General features: G+C 43.1%; 1 protein-coding gene across 8 annotated transcripts in view; it reads right to left on the reverse strand.

The window, feature by feature from the left end:
- Nucleotides 1-20841, reverse strand: part of MICU3 (mitochondrial calcium uptake family member 3) — a 63889-nt gene extending 43048 nt beyond the window's left edge. For all 8 annotated transcript variants that reach the window (XM_068137507.1, XM_068137503.1, XM_068137506.1 and 5 more), the window contains exons 1-3: nt 20547-20841; nt 4685-4838; nt 12-43 (exon numbers count right to left, since the gene is read on the reverse strand). In XM_068137507.1, the coding sequence (XP_067993608.1) occupies nt 12-43; nt 4685-4838; nt 20547-20828 (468 nt within the window). In that variant the 5' untranslated portion in view covers nt 20829-20841. The remainder of the gene's footprint in view (nt 1-11; nt 44-4684; nt 4839-20546) is intronic.

The following is a 20841-nucleotide window of genomic DNA, read 5'->3' on the forward strand; positions in this document are numbered from 1 at the left end:
TTATTGCCTACCTGCTTTGAAAGGGATCGCCACTTTTTAGTACCTGCAATAAAAGACAAAGTTATGAATGCACAGAACGTAGTGATGCCAGTGGGGTGTTGTAAAGTTAGACTGCACCTATACTGTGTTTTCTAGTCAAAGAAGAGGTATTTTTCCTGCCCTATAAGGCTAAACTTCAACGTGGTTCAAAAAAATTCTCTTTATGTTATCAAAAAAATAACTGGCTCAATATATTTATAGATTCATAAAACTGTTTGGCTTGGAAGGGACCTTAAAGACCATCTAGTTCCAACCTCCCTGACATGAACAGTGACAGCTTCCACTAGACCAGGTTGCTCAAGGCCTCATCCAACCTCGCCTTGAACACCTCCAGGGATGGGGGGCATCCATATTCCTAAACTCCTAATTTTAAAACACCCTTTTGGATGTACAGGATTTAATCCAACTCTTCTTCAGAGAGAGGAAATATTTTCTGCCTCCAAAATACACCATTAAAAACATTAAACAGGAAATGGAGGACATTCATGGTAACCTGTGGTATCAACATTCTGAAATGATTGTTTAGTAGCAGTAGTATTACAATGCAGATTATTGGGAGACCTGGATTCTGACTCTTGCTTCAGGGACTACTTATACCTTCTAAAGCAAATGCAGAAAAGTCAATCAATCAATCAATCTTTGAAACCACACCAGGTGCTGAAGACTCCCTTCAGCCATTCTAACTCAGATTTGTGCTCCCTTTTACAGCTTCTGTCAGGCATATGTTTTTGTGAGTAGAGGATGTGAAGAGGGCCCCCGGTTCAGAACTGGAACTGCTTGTTAACAATGAAAACTGATGAGTAAGAGTGAGCAGATGCTTTCTTCCTAACACCTCATATGACAGACTCCAGGAATAGAGAAAGACATTTTATAACAGTTGTCCACAAGCATCCAAAAATTCAAAACTCAAGGTTCACTGCCTCCCTCTCAAGACAAACCCCTGTGCAGATTCAGTATTCCAAAAAAGCACTGTGAATATCAGAGTTCACAAAGATATAAGAGGTAGAACAGCATATGGTCAAATTCATAACATTTTGGTCGGTTAAGGCTCATCTCCACAGAGCAAAACATTCTGTGGTATTAGAAATCCCTTCCTCATGATGAACTTCATGCTTTGTTAAATAATTAACATGAAACAGAAGCTACACACACTAGGTCATGGCTAGAAATTCACTGAAATTTTAGCTTGACATCTTGGTGAAGGCTATCACCAAGACTGTCCACGAAATCCACTTTAACTCTACTGCTGAACAATATGAAGTAACATCCTAACATGAGCATGCAAAATTGTGTTATACTTTCCAGTTTAATTCACTAATGTTAAAGTCTTGTCTCAAAATACTAAACAAAATCCAAACCACACAATTTCCCCCACAAATTAATGTACATTTAATCCTACCATAAAAAACTTGATGAATAAATACATCTATTTCCCAGCCTCATGCATTATCTATAGATTTTTCTTTCTAGGCAGGCAAGTTGAAAATATGTGTGTATGCACCTTACACTTCAGTATTAGGATAAAGTTACTATAGATACAGCTAGAGGGAACAAAATCTATTTTCTCTTCTTTTACTTGGCTTTCTAACTATATAAACATATATTGAGATTGTAAAAATGTATCATGCATGCCTGCTTAAAAATATTGCATTTTCCCCAATGAAAGCCTGCAGGGTAAAGGCAGCAACAAGAAGTTCATTACAGCCACTTACTTTATATTTTTATAACAACTGTTTGGAGTAAAAAAGTTACATTTTCTAAAAGAAAACATACTCTTACCATAGTAGTTAGTGTTTAATCAAAAAAAAAAAGGAAGTGAACACCCTCTTGACATTTGTAGGGTTTACAAGATTTCCAAAGTAAATCAATCACAATAGACGCATTCACTCCATCACAAATCTCATTCAAGTCTAGTATTATTAGCTTTTCTATACAGCAGACATAAAGGGCTACTATTACTACCCTTCAAAGGGCATTTTTGACAAAACTAGACTTTTCTAGTCTTCATCCCTTAAAAAAAAAAAACCCAGGTGTACGTTGGGGTATTTTCCTGCAAAATATAGATGCTTTAGCGTGTCAGCCTGAATGGATCAAACTATTTACAACTTGCAGCGTAGTTAGAAAATGATCCCAAAAATGACAAAATTAGAAGTTTAGAATGTGTTCTTTTATTCTGAAAAATACCTTCCTTAAACTTACCACCTTCAACAGAGCAAGACAGACAACTAAGACTTGCCCTAACAGACAAAGCAGTACTTTGTCAAAGCTGCGGTACAAAGGTTAAAATTAACATAGAGATCAGAAGCTGGAAGTGGTAATCTACAGGTCATCTATTTCAGGTCATCTATTGCTTCCTACTTGTCAGCCTTCTGTCCAAATACCCCAGACAATATGACTTCCACTACAACTAAGTCATCCACTTCTTAGTAAGTCTCTTACACTGTCCCTTAAAATAATTATCTCCATCATGTAATCCCTGATACTAGTCTATAAACTAAAGGACATCCAGGTTAGTTTTGCTTTCAGCCTCAGAGATGCACTGGATGCACAGGAAGGATTTTGATACAAAAAAGGCTTGCTACACTGAACTCAGAAAGGTGTCTGAGTGTTCAGCTCTGGATCTCCTTTGGCATGAAAGAACTTAATGCTTTTCATTTTGGTTTCAAAACCTGAATGCTTGCTGTGAGAGAGGAGGAAACATAGAAGTCATTAACATAGAAAAACCTTAATAGCTGAACCCGTCAAGCTGTCATAAAATGGAGTTAAAATGAAATATTTAACTTGCATCCAGTTAAACATTTGTGCCATATGGTACAAACACCTCATGACCATACATGGTGAAACAAACAATTCAAACAAAAAAAACAGTAATAAGAAAAAAGGAAGACTTGGAGATCTGGACAGAGGTAGTAGATATAAAGTGCTGATGTGTATTTGTATTTACTTCTGTGGTAAGGAATCTGCTTCCTCTCTTTTGGCTGTGGAGGAATTAAAAAGAATAACAATGTAATTAATTTCCTTTCTGCTAAGAGTTTCAAAGTATTGCAAGTTTTCACCAGCTAAGGTCTATCTTCTGCCTTTATTGTTACAATGAGATTATATCTTTATTCAAACATTACTAAAGTTTTATCACTGATGTGCCATAGCTGAATTGTTTCCCTTTGTTTCTTTACTGTTAAGAGAACAAAGGGGGAAAATCTAACATCTGCACAGAGCTTTAAGCTTCCTCTGACTGTTTTAGCTGCTTTTGATTGTTCTTGATACTAGCTTTGTGGTGTAGACCTGAGGAAGAAAGTCCTAAGGTAAGTTATTATACATGTCACACCTGAGAAAAGATATTCACTTTCCCCAGAAGTTGTGTGCTGCTACCAATGCACTGCAAGCCTGAGGGCCAGGAAATCAAACTAGATCAGAAATGGATCACCTTACTATTTAGTCAGTCTTTGATATTTAAAGCAAAAAATTTGCAGTAAGTGAACTAAAGCTGATAGTTTGTTTTTCATTAATTTAACTAACACACAGTGCTAACTCCGGCAACTTTTAAGTGTAGAAAGTTGATCCCCTGGAGGACTGAAACTCTTCCTCAAAGCATGTTATTCAAAAGCCATGATATGGATGTAAAACCTCTGTAGGGCAAAAAAATCCCAACATGATAGTAAATGACAATTTAAGATGGTAAAAATGGCAAAACAATGTTATCCTAAATTGTTCACAGAATCACAGAACATTAGGGGCTGGAAGGGATCTCCAAAGATCATGAAGTCCAACCCCTCTGCCAAAGCAGGATCACCTAGGGCAGGCCACACAGGAACACATCCAGTTGGGTTTTGAAAACCTCCAGAGAAGGAGAGCCCACCTCTCTGGGCAGCTTGTTCCACTGCTCCATCACCCTCATAATAAAGAAGTGTCTCCCCGTGGAACCTCCTGTGTTCTAGCTTGTACCTGTTGTTCCCTGTCGTGTCACTGGGCTCCACTAAAAAGGGAGTGGCACCTTCATCTTGACACCCATCCCTCAGATATTTACAGAGGTTGATAAGACCCCTTCTCAGCCTTCTCATCTCAAGAAAAAACATCCTTAGGTCTCTCAGTCTCTCTTTGCAGAAGAAATGTTAACGTCCTACAATCATCCTCCTAGCTCTCCATTGGACTCCCTCCAGTAGATCCCTTTTCTCTCTTGAATTGGTGAGCCCAAAACTAGACACATTATTCCAGATGTGGTCTCACCAGGGCAGAGTAGAGGAGAAGAAGAACCCTCCCAGACCTCATATCTTGCCTGCCTATTTACAGAGACTATACGGAGGAGAAGGCCAAAGTTTTACAGCAGTATGGGCCTGCTCAGAAAGAAACCACAACTGTAACGGTGTCAATGACAATGATACAAATCAGCTTCTTGTCTTGAGTGCATGTTGAGCTGTCTGTAACCTCTGTGGCATGAATGTTCTAACTAATGACTAACACACAGATGTTTACAATCTAATAAGTATCAGGAAACTGATTATTAAATAAAATAGAATTCTGGAAGATGCAGTACCTTTCTACCATAGTCAGAAACAGAAGCAGTAGTCATCAAAAGCAAATGGAAAAATAACATACACCACTGGCATTGCCCTTAGCAATTTTACCAACAAAAACCCCTCCTGCTTACGTTTGGGCTCATCACTCGTGACAGCCTGAATGAAGTCGTATGGAGTCATATAGAGCTGTCCTTCAAATTCCAAACTGGCAAACCTACGGAACCGCTGCTCCCGAGGAGTTGCATACAGATGTAAATCTTCAAGGTCTGATCTGTTTTCTGCAACCTTCAAAGACAGAAGGAAACCATTTTAACATACGAAAACAAGTTTTGGTTTACATTGTCACTGCCATTCATCATAAAAAACCCAAACAAACTGTAAATGCATAGGTGGTGATTCAAAGTCAAATGCATCCAAATGTTTTTAGTATGTTTAAGAGCTGAAACTAGAATCAGGATTTCACTACTGTAATTTTTGGTCTCCTACAATTCTATGCATAGAAATTTTTGACATTACCCCAGCTGGGGATATATATATATATATATATATATGTATATATATATATATATATATATATATATATATATATATATATATATGTATATATTTACAGAGAGAGAGAGAGAGAGAAGGAGAAAAAGGTAAGTTAGGATCTTGAATCACAAGAAAGGGACAATTCTAAGTCAAGGAAGTCCAGTTATTTGAACTGCCTGACATTTCCAGAAGAGTCTCTATTCTTGTTGTTTCATAGAGTATCCATAAAATTCTTCAAGTCCCAAACTAAGGAAAGGCAACAAGTACAACTACAATGGAATAACACTTTGTGTACTGTTTCTTAGATTGCAGCTACTGAGAAAAATATCAAGACACCTCCATAATAGGTATTTATACTCCAGTGTAGATCTTCTTGGGATACTGCTATTTCAAGCATCCAATGCAATTAAAGCTACCATACTGGGAGGAGGAACAGAAGAAGAACATAACTACTCCTCCAGAGTTACAAAAGTGCTGTATGGCATTAAGTTCTCATCTTACAAGAGTTTACAGACCTCAGAAGTTCCTGATATATTGACCATTCAGCTGATTTACACATGAACTTAGTAGTACAAAACTGTAAGTGTTCTGAATTATTAAATTTCTGGTTTAGGCTGTCAGACCTTTTAGGAGAAACTAGCTACTGCCACCTCAAACCTTTTTTTTAAGCTCATAATAAGGCAAACTCCTCTGTGGAATTAGCATCACAGTATCACAGTATCGCCAAGGTTGGAAGAGACCTCAAGGATCATCGAGTCCAACCTGTCACCACAGACCCATGACTAGAAAATGCAAGTACCTTGAACTTTTTTTCAGTGATGAAAAAACCCAAACCTAAACTGTTTCATAAAGGGTAAAGCAATGATCTTGGTAACTTCTCCCAGTACGTTAAATAAGAATGCAGCATTTTATCAGTGGAACACCACAAGCTGACCTTGTCCCCACTACTCTTGTCATTTCATAAAGTATCCCTCAAATTCTTCAAGTGTCAAACTAAGGAAAAGCAACAACAAGAACAACAAATGGAAATTGGTTCTCCAAAATCTTTCTAAGAATAGGTTTCAGAGTTCAGTGTTTGGAAGCAAAGGCACATTTCTATTGGGCAGTCAAATATTTGGCCTTATTTTCCTTCTGCTTTTCAAACAATCTCCTTCAAAAATAACACATCAGTGAGGCAACTGCAGTGAAACAAAATTTTATGGCTTCAGTTGTAACTAGGAGATTAAATGATGTCTGTAAGGCAGACAAATAAAAAATGAACATGTCAGACACTTTCTATGTGGAAAGCAACTAAACCCAAACCAGATCACATGTGAAGTCACAACGTAACAGAAAACTCCCTATGTTTTGGTTTTATATATGGGAATCTTAGTGCTTCAGTACATTATCTAAGGCATTTTAACTGACTTCATAGTTCTCTCACTGGGCTGTCTCTAATCATTTTCAAATTACTGTTTCTGTTGTGTGTGTTTGAAAATGTTTTGTTTTGATAGAAAAAAAAATGGCCATAGAAAGTGAGTATAATAGAAATGCTTATACAGTTATTTTATTGTCAGTGGACTGCCCTGCATACAAATATTCTGCACTTCTGCCTGAGAAGCAGCTTTAAACCTAGACCTTGTAATTTTCAAATGATTACTAAATTAAATATGGGGAGAGGGGGGCAAAAAATCTAACAGCAAAGCCCAGAAATTCACCTTAGAATGCCAGGAAAAGAAAAGCTGAATTCTCTTCTGGCATACTCACATGACGTAGTATCATAGTAACATAGTATCATTCAGGGTTGGAAGGGACCACAAGGATCATCTAGTTCCAAGCCCCCTACCATGGGCAGGGACACCCCACACTAGATCAGGCTGGCCAGAGCCTCAGCCAGCCTGGGCTTAAACACCTCCAGGGACGGGGCCTCGACCACCTCCCTGGACAACACATTCCAGGGTTTCACCACTCTCATGGTGAAGAACCTCCTCCTCACATCTAGCCTGAATCTCCCCACCTCTAGCTTCTTTCCATTCCCCCTAGTCTTATCACTACCTGAGATCCTGAGAAGTCCCTCCCCAGCCTTCCTGTAGGCCTCCTTCAGATACTGGAAGGCCACAATTAGGTCACCTCGGAGCCTTCTCTTCTGCAGACTGAACAGCCCCAACTCCTTCAGTCTGTCCTCATAGGAGAGGTGCTCCAGCCCTCTGATCATCCTTGTGGCCCTTCTCTGGACATGCTCCAGCACCTCCATATCCCTCTGGTAATAGGGGCTCCAGAACTGGACACAGTACTCCAGGTGGGGTCTCACCAGGGCTGAGTAGAGGGAGAGGATCACCTCCCACGACCTGCTGGCCACACTTCTCCTGATGCAAGCCAAAATACTTCTGTCTTATCTCACTATTTGATTATGGTCTTACGGATCCTTCAGCAGTCCAGTGGCATCCAAGCTATGCCTTCATGTGGGATTTGCAGGACTCAGTTGTTTTGGTAGAACCTTAAGCAACATAACTGATTATCTCTGCATTTGAATCTTAATAATCTATCTTATTTTGGATACAAATGTTATTTTATCACTATGGCAAACATGCCTTTGAATATATGCAGTTTGTAGGCATGAGGAATAAAGCAATAATTCTGCAAGATCAATTCTCAGAGAAGAAACTGCTTCAAGGTGATATTCCACATGCAGTATGTAGAATCAATTGTAATCGACCATAATCAATCACCTGTAATCAAGAGGATCCATAGATAAAGTATCCCTCAAGAAATGTTGTCTTAGTTTTGATCACTGTTAGTATTTGGAAAGCATGTTGAGATTCTTTGCTCTCCAGAAATTCACACTATCTCAGGTACTACTGCCAAATACTCTGCTTGAGACACAAAAACATTTACTAAATTCTCAGACACATATTTCAACATTATCTCAAGTACTCTATGCTGCTATAAATATAAAATAACACACTGTAGGCATGGAATTTTCAAGACATGCTTACACCTAACTGAGAATCCAAATCTATAAAACCTTAATTTCTCCCTCGTTATAGCCAATTTACAGTGTCCTGCTGACTATACAGTAATGCCAATATAAAATAGAATAGAATAGAATAGAATAGAATAGACCAGACCAGACCAGACCAGACCAGACCAGTTTGGAAGAGACCTTCAAGATCATGGTGTCCAACCTACCATCCAACACCACCCAACCAACTAAACCATGCAACCAAGCACCCTGTCAAGTCTCCTCCTGAACACCTCCAGCGATGGCGACTCCACCACCTCCCCAGGCAGACCATTCCAATGGGCAATCACTCTCTCTGTGTAAAACTTCCTCCTGACCTCCAGCCTGAACCTCCCCTGGTGCAGCCTAAGACTGTGTCCTCTTGTTCTGGTGCTGGCTGCCTGGGAGGAGAGACCAACCTCTGCCTGCCTACAACCTCCCTTCAGGTAGTTGTAGACAGCAATAAGGTCACCCCTGAGTCTCCTCTTCTCCAGGCTAAGCAGCCCCAGCTCTCTCAGCCTCTCCTCATAGGGCTTGTGTTCCAAGCCCCTCACCAGCTTTGTTGCCCTTCTCTGGACACGTTCCAGCAAGTCAACATCTTTCCTAAACTGAGGGGCCCAGAACTGGACACAGTACTCAAGGTGTGGCCTAACCAGTGCAGTGTACAGGGGCAGAATGACCACCCTGTTCCTGATGCAGGCCAGGATGCCATTGGCCCTCCTGGCTGCCTGGGCACACTGCAGGCTCATGTTCAACCTAGTATCAACCAGCACCCCCAGGTCCCTCTCTGCCTGGCCGCTCTCCAGCCACTCTGACCCCAGCCTGTAGCACTGCATGGGGTTGTTGTGGCCAATGTGCAGAACCCGGCACTTGGAGGTGCTCAATCTCATGCCGTTGGACTCTGCCCATCTGTCCAGCCTGTCGAGGTCTCTCTGCAGAGCCTCTCTACCCTCCAGCAGATCAACTCCTGTCCCCAGCTTGGTGTCGTCCGCAAATTTACTGATGATGGACTCAATGCCCTCATCCAGATCATTAATAAAGATGTTAAAGAGCACATTCTGGTTCAAAGTCATGTCATGCAGTATGAATACAGCCTAACACCAGAAAGAGAAGTGCCTCGTTAAAGGCTCCATACCCTGCACGCCCTTGCTCCTTCTGTTCATTTTTCTAAATGTCAAAAAGGATAAGGGAACCAGTCTGAGTGAAAATTTTTGGTTTTGTGGCGTTATTTTTAAGTCAGATAAATGCTTATAACTATCCCACAAGATCAATTATTCAATTATCCAATTATTATTCAATTATTATTCAATTACTCAATTAAACAAAACCTAGGCCACAGGAACCTGCAGGTGACAGAAAATAAACTGTCACCTGTTTGAGCAGCAAACTCCACCTAATTCAAGTTAATGAGGAGAAAACTGCAAGTTCAAGCATAATTTTATTCTAAGGAACAAAAATATGACTTTATTTTAAACTTTGTGCTTTTATCTGCGAGACTCAAACCAAGCTGTTTCTGCTGTTGATACAACATGAATTCAAACAAGCATAGACAGGGCTTAATATGTATTAGAGCCCTGGTCCATACACTAAATGTCCAAATAAAAGCAAGGTTTGGCTACAGAAGACTCCAGATACATACCTCAGCAAACTGACAAACAAAACTTTGAGAACATTTTAACTTTTTGTCCACATTTCCTGACCAGAGCTTTCCTCCTTCTATTACTGTTTGTCAATTTAGGTACAGCAATTATAGTTTCATAGTTTCATTCAGGGTTGGAAGGGACCACAAGGATCATCTAGTTCTAACCCCCCTGCCATGGGCAGGGACACCCCACACTAGATCAGGCTGGACAGAGCCTCATCCAGCCTGGGCTTAAACACCCCCAGGGACGGGGCCTCAACCACCTCCCTGGACAACCCATTCCAGGGTCTCACCACTCTCATGGGGAAGAACCTCCTCCTCACATCCAGCCTGAATCTCCCCACCTCCAGCTTCATTCCATTCCCCCTAGTCCTATCACTACCTGAGATCCTGAAAAGTCCCTCCCCAGCCTTCCTGTAGGCTCCCTTCAGATACTTGAAGGCCACAATTAGGTCACCTCGGAGCCTTCTCTTCTCCAGACTGAACAGCCCCAACTCCTTCAGTCTGTCCTCATAGGACAGGTGCTCCAGCCCTCTGATCATCCTTGTGGCCCTTCTCTGGACATGTTCCAGCACCTCCACATCCCTCTTGTAATAGGGGCTCCAGAACTGGACACAGTACTCCAGGTGGGGTCTCACCAGGGCTGAGTAGAGAGGGAGGATCACCTCCCTCGACCTGCTAGCCACACTTCTCCTGATATAGCCCAGGATCTGATTGGCTTTGTGGGCTGCAAGTGCACACTGAGAGCTCATGTTGAGCTTTTTGTCCACCAGCACCCCCAAGTCTCTCTCCTCAGGGCTGCTTTCCAGCCAGTTACTGCCCAGCCTGTATTTGTGCCTGGGATTGCCTCGACCCAGATGCAGGACCCTGCACTTGCTCTTATTGAACTTCATGAGGTTGGCTTGTGCCCACCGCTCCAGCCTGTCAAGGTCCCTCTGGATGGCCTCCCTTCCCTCCAGCGTGTCTGCTGCACCACACAGCTTGGTGTCATCAGCAAACTTGCTGAGGGTGCACTCAATGCCACTGTCCATGTCCCCCACAAAGATGTTGAACAAGACAGGTCCCAGGACTGATCCCTGAGGGACTCCACTTGTCACTGGCCTCCACTGGGACATGGAGCCATTGACAGCCACTCTTTGGGTGCAGCCATCAAGCCAGTTCCTTATCCATCTAGTGGTCCACCCATCAAACCCATGTGTCACCAGTTTGGAGACGAGGATGTGGTGCGGGACAGTGTCAAAGGCTTTGCTCAGGTCCAGGTAAACGACATCAGTTGCTTGCCCCTCATCTATTAATTTTGTCACCTGCTCATAGAAGGCCACCAGGTTGGTCAGGCAGGATTTGCCCTTGGCAAAGCCATGCTGACTGTTCCCAATCACCTCTTCACTATTCTTTTGAGCGAGTAGTGACTCCAGGAGGATCTGCTCCATGATCTTTCCAGGCACAGAGGTGAGACGTCAAGCCTCCATAATTATTAGGGACTAATCATTATGCTAATTAAAAGCCACACCATTCTAAACTCAGTGACCTCATGTCACATCTATTCAAGCATTCATTTAAGAAATGAATGTCAACACATAATGATGAAATGTTTCCTGTTTACCCCCACATTAGCAGATCATAGTGCACTGAAGCAGGTAATAGGACTTAGTGACACCAATTGTCACAATGGATTTATTCCATATTTATGCCCAACCCTAGTATCCAATGGACACAGAAACAAGACACAGAGGGTTGATGTGATACACCTCAGGGAAGGTACTGTTGGTGAAGGAGTGAACAAAATTCACTAAGATTCCAATTTCTATTTGAAGTTGCAAGAGCTTATCCAGACAAAAATCTCTCTGTAATTATCAACAATCTTCAAAAAGTCTCATGAAAGCCCATCTCCTTGACAAACAGAAGAAAGGAGATTTTTGTATGCTTCTGTTTACTAACCCTCTTGGCAATCCTGCTTACTAATTACTATGATCTTGTATCATGTTATGGTTCTCTGCCTTTTTGAATTAAGATACAGACATTTCCTTCAAGCAGAATATCACACATCTCCTCATAGCAGTATTATTTTAATCCTAGGTATAGCAAGTTAACTCTGCTTTACCTGCACATGGACACCAACCTACTTTCTTATTAGAACTTTCAGGGGGTAAAGAAGCCCTACTGGTGGAACCAAGAATCTGTCAGCCAGAATATTCATCTTCCAACTTTACAATTCATGAGGTAAAGAAAATGGAATGGAATGGAATGGAATGGAATGGAATGGAATGGAATGGAACGGAACGGAACGGAACGGAACGGAACGGAACAGAACAGCACAGAACAGAACAGAACAGAATAGAATAGAATAGAATAGAATAGAATAGAATAGAATAGAATAGACCAGACCAGGTTGGAAGAGACCTTCAGGATCATCATGTCCCACCTATCATCCAACACCATCTAATCAACTAAACCATGGCACCAAGCAACCCATCCAGTCTCTTCCTAAACACCTGCAGTGATGGTGACTCCACCACCTCCCTGGGCAGCCCATTCCAATGGCCAATCACTCTCTCTATGAAGAATTTCTTCCTAACATCCAGACTAAACCACCTCTGGCACAGCTTGAGACTGTGTCCTCTTGTTCTGGTGCTGGTTGCCTGGGAGAAGAGAGCAACCCCCACCTGTCTACAACCTCCCTTCAGGTAGTTGTAGACAGCAATAAGGTCTCCCCTGAGCTTCCTCTTCTCCAGGCTAAGCAACCCCAGCTCCCTCAGCCTCTCCTCATAGGACTTGTGTTCCAAACCCCTCACCAGCTTTGTTGCCCTTCTCTGGACACATTCCAGCAACTCAACAACTTTCCTAAACTGAGGGGCCCAGAACTGGACACAGTACTCAAGGTGTGGCCTAAGCAGTGCTGAGTACAGGGGCACAATGACTTCTGTGCTCCTGCTGGCCACACTGTTCCTGATCCAGGCCAGGATGCCATTGGCCTTCTTGGCCACCAGGGCACACTGCTGGCTCATGTTCAACCTAGTATCAACCAGTACTCCCAGGTCACTCTCTGCCTGGCTGCTCTCCAGCCACTCTGACTCCAGCCTGTAGCACTGCATGGGGTTGTTGTGGCCAAGCTCACCAGCACTCATGAATGATATATTATCTTTTCCCCATTCTCCAAAAATTCCAGTAGCTGTAATCCAACAGCTCATGGTTGTCATCCTTCCGTTTTCAAACTCTGCTGCCTTATTGCTCCATATTTCACTTCCTATCTCCTGTACCATACTCTGGCAGGAGGACTGCAGGGGGAATGCAGCACCTTTTCAGTGTCTTGGCTTCCATCTGCCTTCTGCAAAACCAAGAACAGAGACTGTGTGGCTCTTATAAGCTCAGTTTACATCAGGTGAACATCAAAAAGTGATCTTGGCCTGTTATCTTACCATTCCCTAATGCAGAAATGCATGCCTAATTCTTACACACAGAAGACATTACAAAACACATTCTAAAATGCATTGAATGGACGCAGCACTTACATGCCAGCCACCACCAGACAAGGGAAACAGAGGGAAGGTTTTTTCACAGAAATGGTAGATTTTAACATTAGCTCATCAAAATGAGGCAAGAAAAAATTAAACTGAAGACCAAATAGTAATGTGGCTGAATACTCCTTTGAATGGAACCACTCTTCAATTACGTGTGCTTCCATTGTGCTTCCACCTGTGTGACAAACTTATTACAAACAGCCTAAAATATCTGGAAAAGGCCTAAAAAAATTTCATTATGCAGATTAAAACACAATGATAATGCTCTCTCACCAGTACTGTAGTTAGAGGGCCATCTGAGGCTGAAGTAACACTGCCATGTGTCTCTGACTAACAGGCCTTTCTTATGAGCACAACATTTCAAGTTAATCCATTTTGAAAGCATTCCTTGTCAAACCTTTCAGAATGATACTCATCTGTATTTTCTCCCCTTTGGGGGAAGAAAATGTAGGATTTCTATCAAGCAAAACTAGTGTCCAAAGCCCATTGCCTTTTGGGGTTCATTTTTCTTCTCCTGTGTTTACCAGTGGAGACAAGTTCAAACTGCACTGAAAGTCTGGTGCTCCCACCAAAGGTTTTCATGTATTACAGAATCACATCATAAGGCCAGAAAGAACTTCTGAGATCATCAAGTCCAGACATTTCGCCCACTCCACCAAGTCTGTCACTACACCATGTTCCCAAGCACCAGATCTAGATGGCTTTTAAACACATCCAGGGATGGTGACTCAACACCTCCTTAGACAGCCTGTTCCAGTGTCTGACAACCCTTTCCATGAAAAAACCTTTCCTAATGTCCAGCCTAAACCCCCCCTGATGCAATCTGAGGCCATTCCCTCCCATTCTATCATTGTGAGAAGGGACCAATGCCGACCTCCACAACCTCTTTTCACGTAGCTGTAGAGAGCAATGAAGTCTCCCCCCGGTCTCCTTTTTTTGTACACTAATCAGCTCCAGCTCCCTCAGCCACTCCTCACAGCACTTGTTCTCCAGGCCCCTCACCAGCTTAGCTGCCCTTCTCTGTACCCACTTCAGTGCCTCGATGTCCTCCCTGTAGTGTGGTGCTGAACACAGGACTCAAGGTGCAGCCTCACCAGCACTGAGTACAGAGGGACAATCACCTCCCTGCTCCTACTGGCTACATTATTTCTAATACAGGCCAGGATGCTGTTGGCCCTCTTGGCCAACTGGGCACATTCACTCTCCTGTCAATCAATGCCCTCAGGGCCTTTTCTGCCACACACCTCACTAGCCATTGTTCCCCACGTTTGTAGCATGGGATGGGGACTTCCTTGAAGCATGGGCTAATCTCCACTCTGCTTTCATGTTTGTCTTACTGACTCTCTTACCTCAGAGATACGGTGTGTCTTAATTTGGAATTACATGAATCAATGAATCTGCATGGCCTTGCAGTGAAATCCATGTGATAACTCTACATTGCTGTAAGATGGCCTAATACAGGACATGAGTGACGTTACAATAATTGTGATTGTGCAGTAGTTATGACCCCAAATTGTGTGAAATATGAATAAATGACAGTGAGCTGGCTCAGGCTCACCGGAAGTAAAGTGAACAAGATAAAACATGACCTCATTACCCTTTCTATTAAAAAATACAACAGAAATGTTCTTTGTCGAGTGTTTGTCTCCCATTACATTAAGTCAGTAATGCAGAAGTTTTATTTAGTGGCAGAATACCTAGTTTCCCCACAGAGACAAGCTTAAATGCCAGCTACAGGATTTTCCACTTGAGAATTAGAAAAACTGATGCCTTCAAGCTCTGCAGAAGTAATCTGGAAGAATCCATTATCAAAACCCAGAACACTACTCCATCTCCCACATTCTGAAAATACCTACAAATAGGTAAAAATAGGCCTGCTGTATGTGCGTGCAAATGGGGCAAAAAGTATCACACAATAAACCACAACTCTGCTGTGTTCCAAGTCAAATCAGCGTGTTCTTGCTTCTTTCAGCTGAGATAAAGGCGAGACTATTTTAGCTAAACAAGCCAACATTTACTACTAAAAGTTATCTTTTGCTTGCAGTCCAAATTATGTTCTGTTACAGTAGTTTACTCTTTCATTTATTTCAAGTGAGTGAGTTTCTTTGAATTTTCGCTTGCAAAGTAATCTGTCTTCCATCAGTGAGAATCTGTGCAAACTATTAAAATAAAAAGGTTTTCAAAGAGATGCTGTTCCTTACTTCCTTCGTTTATATTTGACTTCAGGCTTATTTAATATGCTCCCATGTAGATAAAAGTAGCATGATTTTGTTTTCATGCTGGGTGGCCAAAAGGTTAAACGTCACGTTCCCAGTGTGGGAAAATCCCAAAGCAGACAAAACTGTTTTGATGCTTACTGAAGTTGTATTTCTAGCAGACTACTTAGAAGTAGTACAGCCAACAATTTTGTTAGTTGATCCCGCTTCAGTGAGATAAGGACATTATTGTATTAAAATATTTACAAGCACAGGAAGCTGGAATCTGTTTAAAATGTTGTAGAAAGGGCCCTGCTCAAATACAACCACTACAGGAAATCCTTGGGGTAACAATGTTTATCTGTAAGCACAGCTATTCCAGAAAGCCTCCAAAATAAGTATTACAGCAAAACATACTTTGACAGGCCTTCTTATATTAGTTTCATATGTAAGTCATTTAATGTCTCTCAGATCTTCAAGAAGCTTTGGTCAGCATGTATACCCTGCTGTACATGTCCATATGCTTCACTGCATGCAAGACTAGAACATACTAGTAGATAGTATCATAGTATCATTCAGGGTTGGAAGGGACCACAAGGATCACCTAGTTCCAACCCCCCTGCCATGGGCAGGGACACCCCACACTAGATCAGGCTGGACAGAGCCTCGTCCAGCCTGGGCTTAAACACCCCCAGGGACGGGGCCTCAACCACCTCCCTGGACAACCCATTCCAGGGTTTCACCACTCTCATGGTGAACTTCCTTCTCACATCCAGCCTGAATCTCCCCACCTCCAGCTTCATTCCATTCCCCCTAGTCCTATCACTACCTGAGATCCTGAGAAGTCCCTCCCCAGCCTTCCTGTAGGCCCCCTTCAGATACTGGAAGCCCACAATGAGGTCACCTCGGAGCCTTCTCTTCTGCAGACTGAACAGCCCCAACTCCTTCAGTCTGTCCTCATAGCAGAGGTGCTCCAGCCCTTTGATCATCCTTGTGGCCCTTCTCTGGACACGTTCCAGCACCTCCACATCCCTCTTGTAATAGGGGCTCCAGAACAGAATAGGGGCTCCAGATGGATCGGTCTGTCCCAGATATGTATTGCCCTTTTTTAACACCTTGAGGAACACAGAACTAATGCTGAGAGAGAAATCTTTCTTTTCCTTCAGCATGGCTCTCACTACAGCTGGCTAGCAACCAAGGTCCTTCTCAGCATGACAGTTAGGAGCTTCAGATGTCGTCAGCCAAAGCATAAACCCATCTTCCTACACTGGGCAATTGACCTGTGACATAAAATGCATAATGCTTATGGAAAAATAAAGTTTAGTTGGTGGCTCTTGTAAAAATTATGCTTTATGCATCTCTTGGAACAGTATCGTCTTTGAGCAGGCAGGATAATCTTCTCCCAAGGGAAGTTTGCCCTTACTTTTTGGAGTTAAAGATTTGTTCTTCATTTCAGAGAGACAGAAATACATGATGTAATCCACTTAGAAATGTGCTGCTACAAATAAACTTGACCTTTTGAGTATTTTCATAGAGAGAGTTTGACAGTACTGCTAAGGTACTAGGGGGGAAAAAAATAGCACCCCAAGTACACACCTTCCTCCTCCTGACACTCAGTAGGCCTTCAAGAAATGTGATAAAGTCTTTACTGTGTGTCTGTCTCTCCCTGCCCTCTTTTAATTCCTAAACAATATCTGAAGGAATTAATTCTTAGAGAATATTCTGTAAAAATAAATAAGAGACCTGGAGTTTAATTCCTTTACAAAATGACAACGTGACTACAGAAAAGATTTCTTTGGAGTGGAGAGAGAGACATCATTTCTGTTTCCAAGACCATTTTAATAACCTTTGCAAATGACACAGGTATTTTTGAAGTAAGGAACATGGAAGCAAGGAACCGGAAGGCAAGTATTAATTCCTCTGAGGAATTATGACACTGGCTTATGCTTTTCTAAAATCATTGGTTTTCTCTGAAAAACATGTACTATAACAGCTGTTCCAACAAGGGAAATACCTCGTAAGCAGGACACTGGATCAGGGCTTTTCTTGGATCAATACTGTTCTCAGTTGTCGGTATAGAAAATTGGTATCAAAACCAGCTCTTACAGAGTTTCCTGCTCTCCATAAGCACCTCCTAGACTTCAAAGGAGCTGTATGCTGATAGAGCTCTTCCAGTCTTCACCAAAACATTCAGACACAAAAACAGTAGCTCTTGCATGCACAATTTTACTTTGGTTCTGAAACGTTATGTGGCAGAAACCCTGGAATTAAAACTGTTGCTTTATTACAGTGTTCAAGATTCTGCTCCAGGCAGTTACATGTAAACTCTTACTCCTCAGGAATGGAATTATTCTCATTTGAATTATTCTTATGAATTGTCTGGGAAAAGGCAATTCAGTAGGGATATGAGCTCCACACCACTTCTGTACAAATCTTACTCTCTATCAGAACACCTCCAACAATACGCTTGGCCATGCAAGTATTTTTTTGTACTGCCCACATGAAGTTCGTCGGTGCTGCTTCTCATATTGTCCCCAGCAAGTAGGCTGAGGGTGTACAAGAAGTTAGAAGGGGACATAGCTAGGACAGTTGACTGCAGCTGACCAGAGGGATATCTCATAACATATGATATCATGCTCAGTAATAAATGCCTTGGGGAAGGAGGGGAAAGCAAGGAGATACACATTCAGACTTAAGATGTCTGTCTCACAAAGTAACTGTTACATGTGATAGAGCCCTGCTTTTCTGGAGGTGGCTGAACAGATGCTGATGGGAAGTACTGAATGAATTCTTTAATATGCTTTCCTTGGTCAAGCAGCTTTTGCTTTGCCTGGTGAACCATCTTTATGTCAGCCAACAAGTTTTCTCACTTTTACCCTCCCAATTCTTTCCCCTACCCCACTGCAGGAGCTGTGCAGCAGCTGCTGGCCTGGGTTAAACTCCAACAGTATGAATGAGACAGCCATGGTTATCTTGGATACTCTTGAACACTCTGAATACCTCATATTTACTCCAGCCATTACTCTAAACACACTCTGCTGTGGATCTAAGAGCCTTAACCCTAATAACACAGACACTTATACTTCAAATGTTACTATAGTTCTTTTAAACTGGTAAATACTATTCAGATTGTCACATGGTGCACTTAAAAAGTTATTGTCACTCAGACATCATTAATTCAGCCTTCTAATAAAGGACATTACAACACAATGCCATTGCAGAATACCATAATGTCAATAATAACAGGATTTGCATGTTTGGCTTTTTTTCCCTGGAAGGCACCTCTGGAGGTGTTTTAGAAACCTGTAATGAAAGAGTTGGTGTTCATCACAGGTGTGGAGTGCAGTCATAAATGGAATACAGATCACAGATGGAGCTCATGGTTAAACTATTCTTTGTAGCTCACCAGCTAGATCCAGTACCATGCTATGGGCTTTCCCCATTGTCACATAAACCCTTCTGCATCACAATAGCCAACAATTTAAAAAGCACAAAACCCCACTAACTCAGATCAAAAATTGCACACCTAATTGATCCTCACTTTTAGGAGGCTTCAGCTGAAAGGATACTTTATCAGGAATGCCAAGTGCTCCACGCAATTTGAAATCAGTGAGGTCAATTGTTCAAAAAGAAAAAAATTAAACCCCAAGGCTAGTGTTCTGAGATGTCAGCCTGTGCATTTAGTCTGGCCACACAATCTGAAATGACATATTTCAAGTTAATCTTCCAAATATTCTGCTAGGCAGATGGAAAACTGAATTAATTAAAACACTTTTCCACATAGGAGCACAGCACTTGTCTTCAAAGCATAGTCTGTGCTTCCACAGAAGATACATTTCATGCATATTTTAATAGTAAATTTATTCAAATATAACCTCAATTTTGACTTTGCAACCTCAATGCTTTCATAGTGATGCGTGTGAAAATGCAGTCTTAGGCATCACACTAAATTTATTGACTTATCCAAGGCGCGTTTTCCTTGAAAGATGACTGAAATGGAAGACCGGCTAAGTTAAACAATGTGAAGTTCTGTCAAATCAATACAGAATGGAAGGCACTCTGTACATGAATAATCAAAACTGCCTCGCTCAACTTCTCTTCAGACAGGATGTTGCCAACAGAATCTGCCTTTCAACTAACAACTCAGGGCAAAAGGGCTAACAACATTCATATCTACGCCCAAGGCCTCCACTGCAAAAATGCAGACCCTCTTCCCCAATATAAGATAAACGTGATCTACAGCAAGCAGGCCATTTGCACCCCTGATTTCCAGTCTTAGCCGGTATCATACTACAAACTGTCCCCTTGGGGCTCTTGACATTTTAAAAAAGCCCTCATTTTTTCAAGGAAAAAACCCCTGACAAAACCCCAACATCATTACCATATGTTACCTGCAACACGGTGCAATACTGTCACAGGAAACTTTGTTTTCCAGGTTCACCTCCACTTTTTTCTTACCCATCGTTCGCCAACCAATGTTTTTTTTGCTGAATTACTTGAACTGCAGCGTTACTTACTTTCACCAAGTGCTACAGTATCACGTTTTAGGGCGCTCTGCATAACACTTTCCATCTACGGAAGACTGTGTATTAAACAGACAACTGTCATAAAGAAGATGAACACAGGTTTTGATGAACTCACTATCAGCAGCAGTTCCATTTACAAACTAGTTAAAGAAAAATAAGTTTGCTTAGGACAGCTCCAGAGACGAAAAGCAGAGCAGGATGCAGACGGTTTGCGTTCCGAGGCGCAGCAAAGGCGTGCCAAGGCCCCGCTGCCCACCACGCCGCCGCAGTGACAGCTCTTCTCTCCTGATGGAGGGCCGGTGACAAGCTTTTGCCTCTGTCCTCGTCCCCGGGGGTCCCGCCCGCTCAGGCTGCCTCGCCTCCCAGACCAGGGGCCAGTTTCACGCAGGGTCACCTCTGCGCGACAGCCCGGGAAGCCGCTCGTCACCGCCTCGGACGTTTCCACAGCGGCAGGGCAGGGAACCCCCCATCCTCGTCGGATCCGGCCGCTTCTGGCTCGCCGAGCCAACACGCGGAGCGCGGCAAGGAGCGAGGCCGCGGCGAGGGGGCAAGAGGCCGCCGGGCCGCTAGGCGGGAGGGGCGCGGCGCACACACCTACCGTCTCCTTGGCAGCGGCCGCCACAGGGATGGGGAGCAGCGCCCGGGCCCCGCCCGGCCCGACGGCTGCCGGCTCCAGGGAGGGCTTCCGCCACCGCTCGGTCAGCCGGTACCCCACGTACCCGGCGAGGGCGGCCCCCACCGCCCAGCCCAGCTCTCGCCGCCACCGCCTCGGCCCCGCCGCTCCGGCCCCGCCGCCGGCCCACAGCCGCCGCGCCGGCTGAGCTCCGGTTGCGGGATCCAAGCGGCGGCGCCACCGCAGCAGGGAGCGCAGGGCGGCCATCGCCGCCGCTCCG

Source organism: Melanerpes formicivorus, unplaced genomic scaffold, assembly GCF_026170545.1.
Source record: "Melanerpes formicivorus ecotype bairdi unplaced genomic scaffold, bMelFor1.0.p_v2 SCAF_4, whole genome shotgun sequence".
Taxonomy (NCBI): Eukaryota; Metazoa; Chordata; class Aves; order Piciformes; family Picidae; genus Melanerpes; species Melanerpes formicivorus.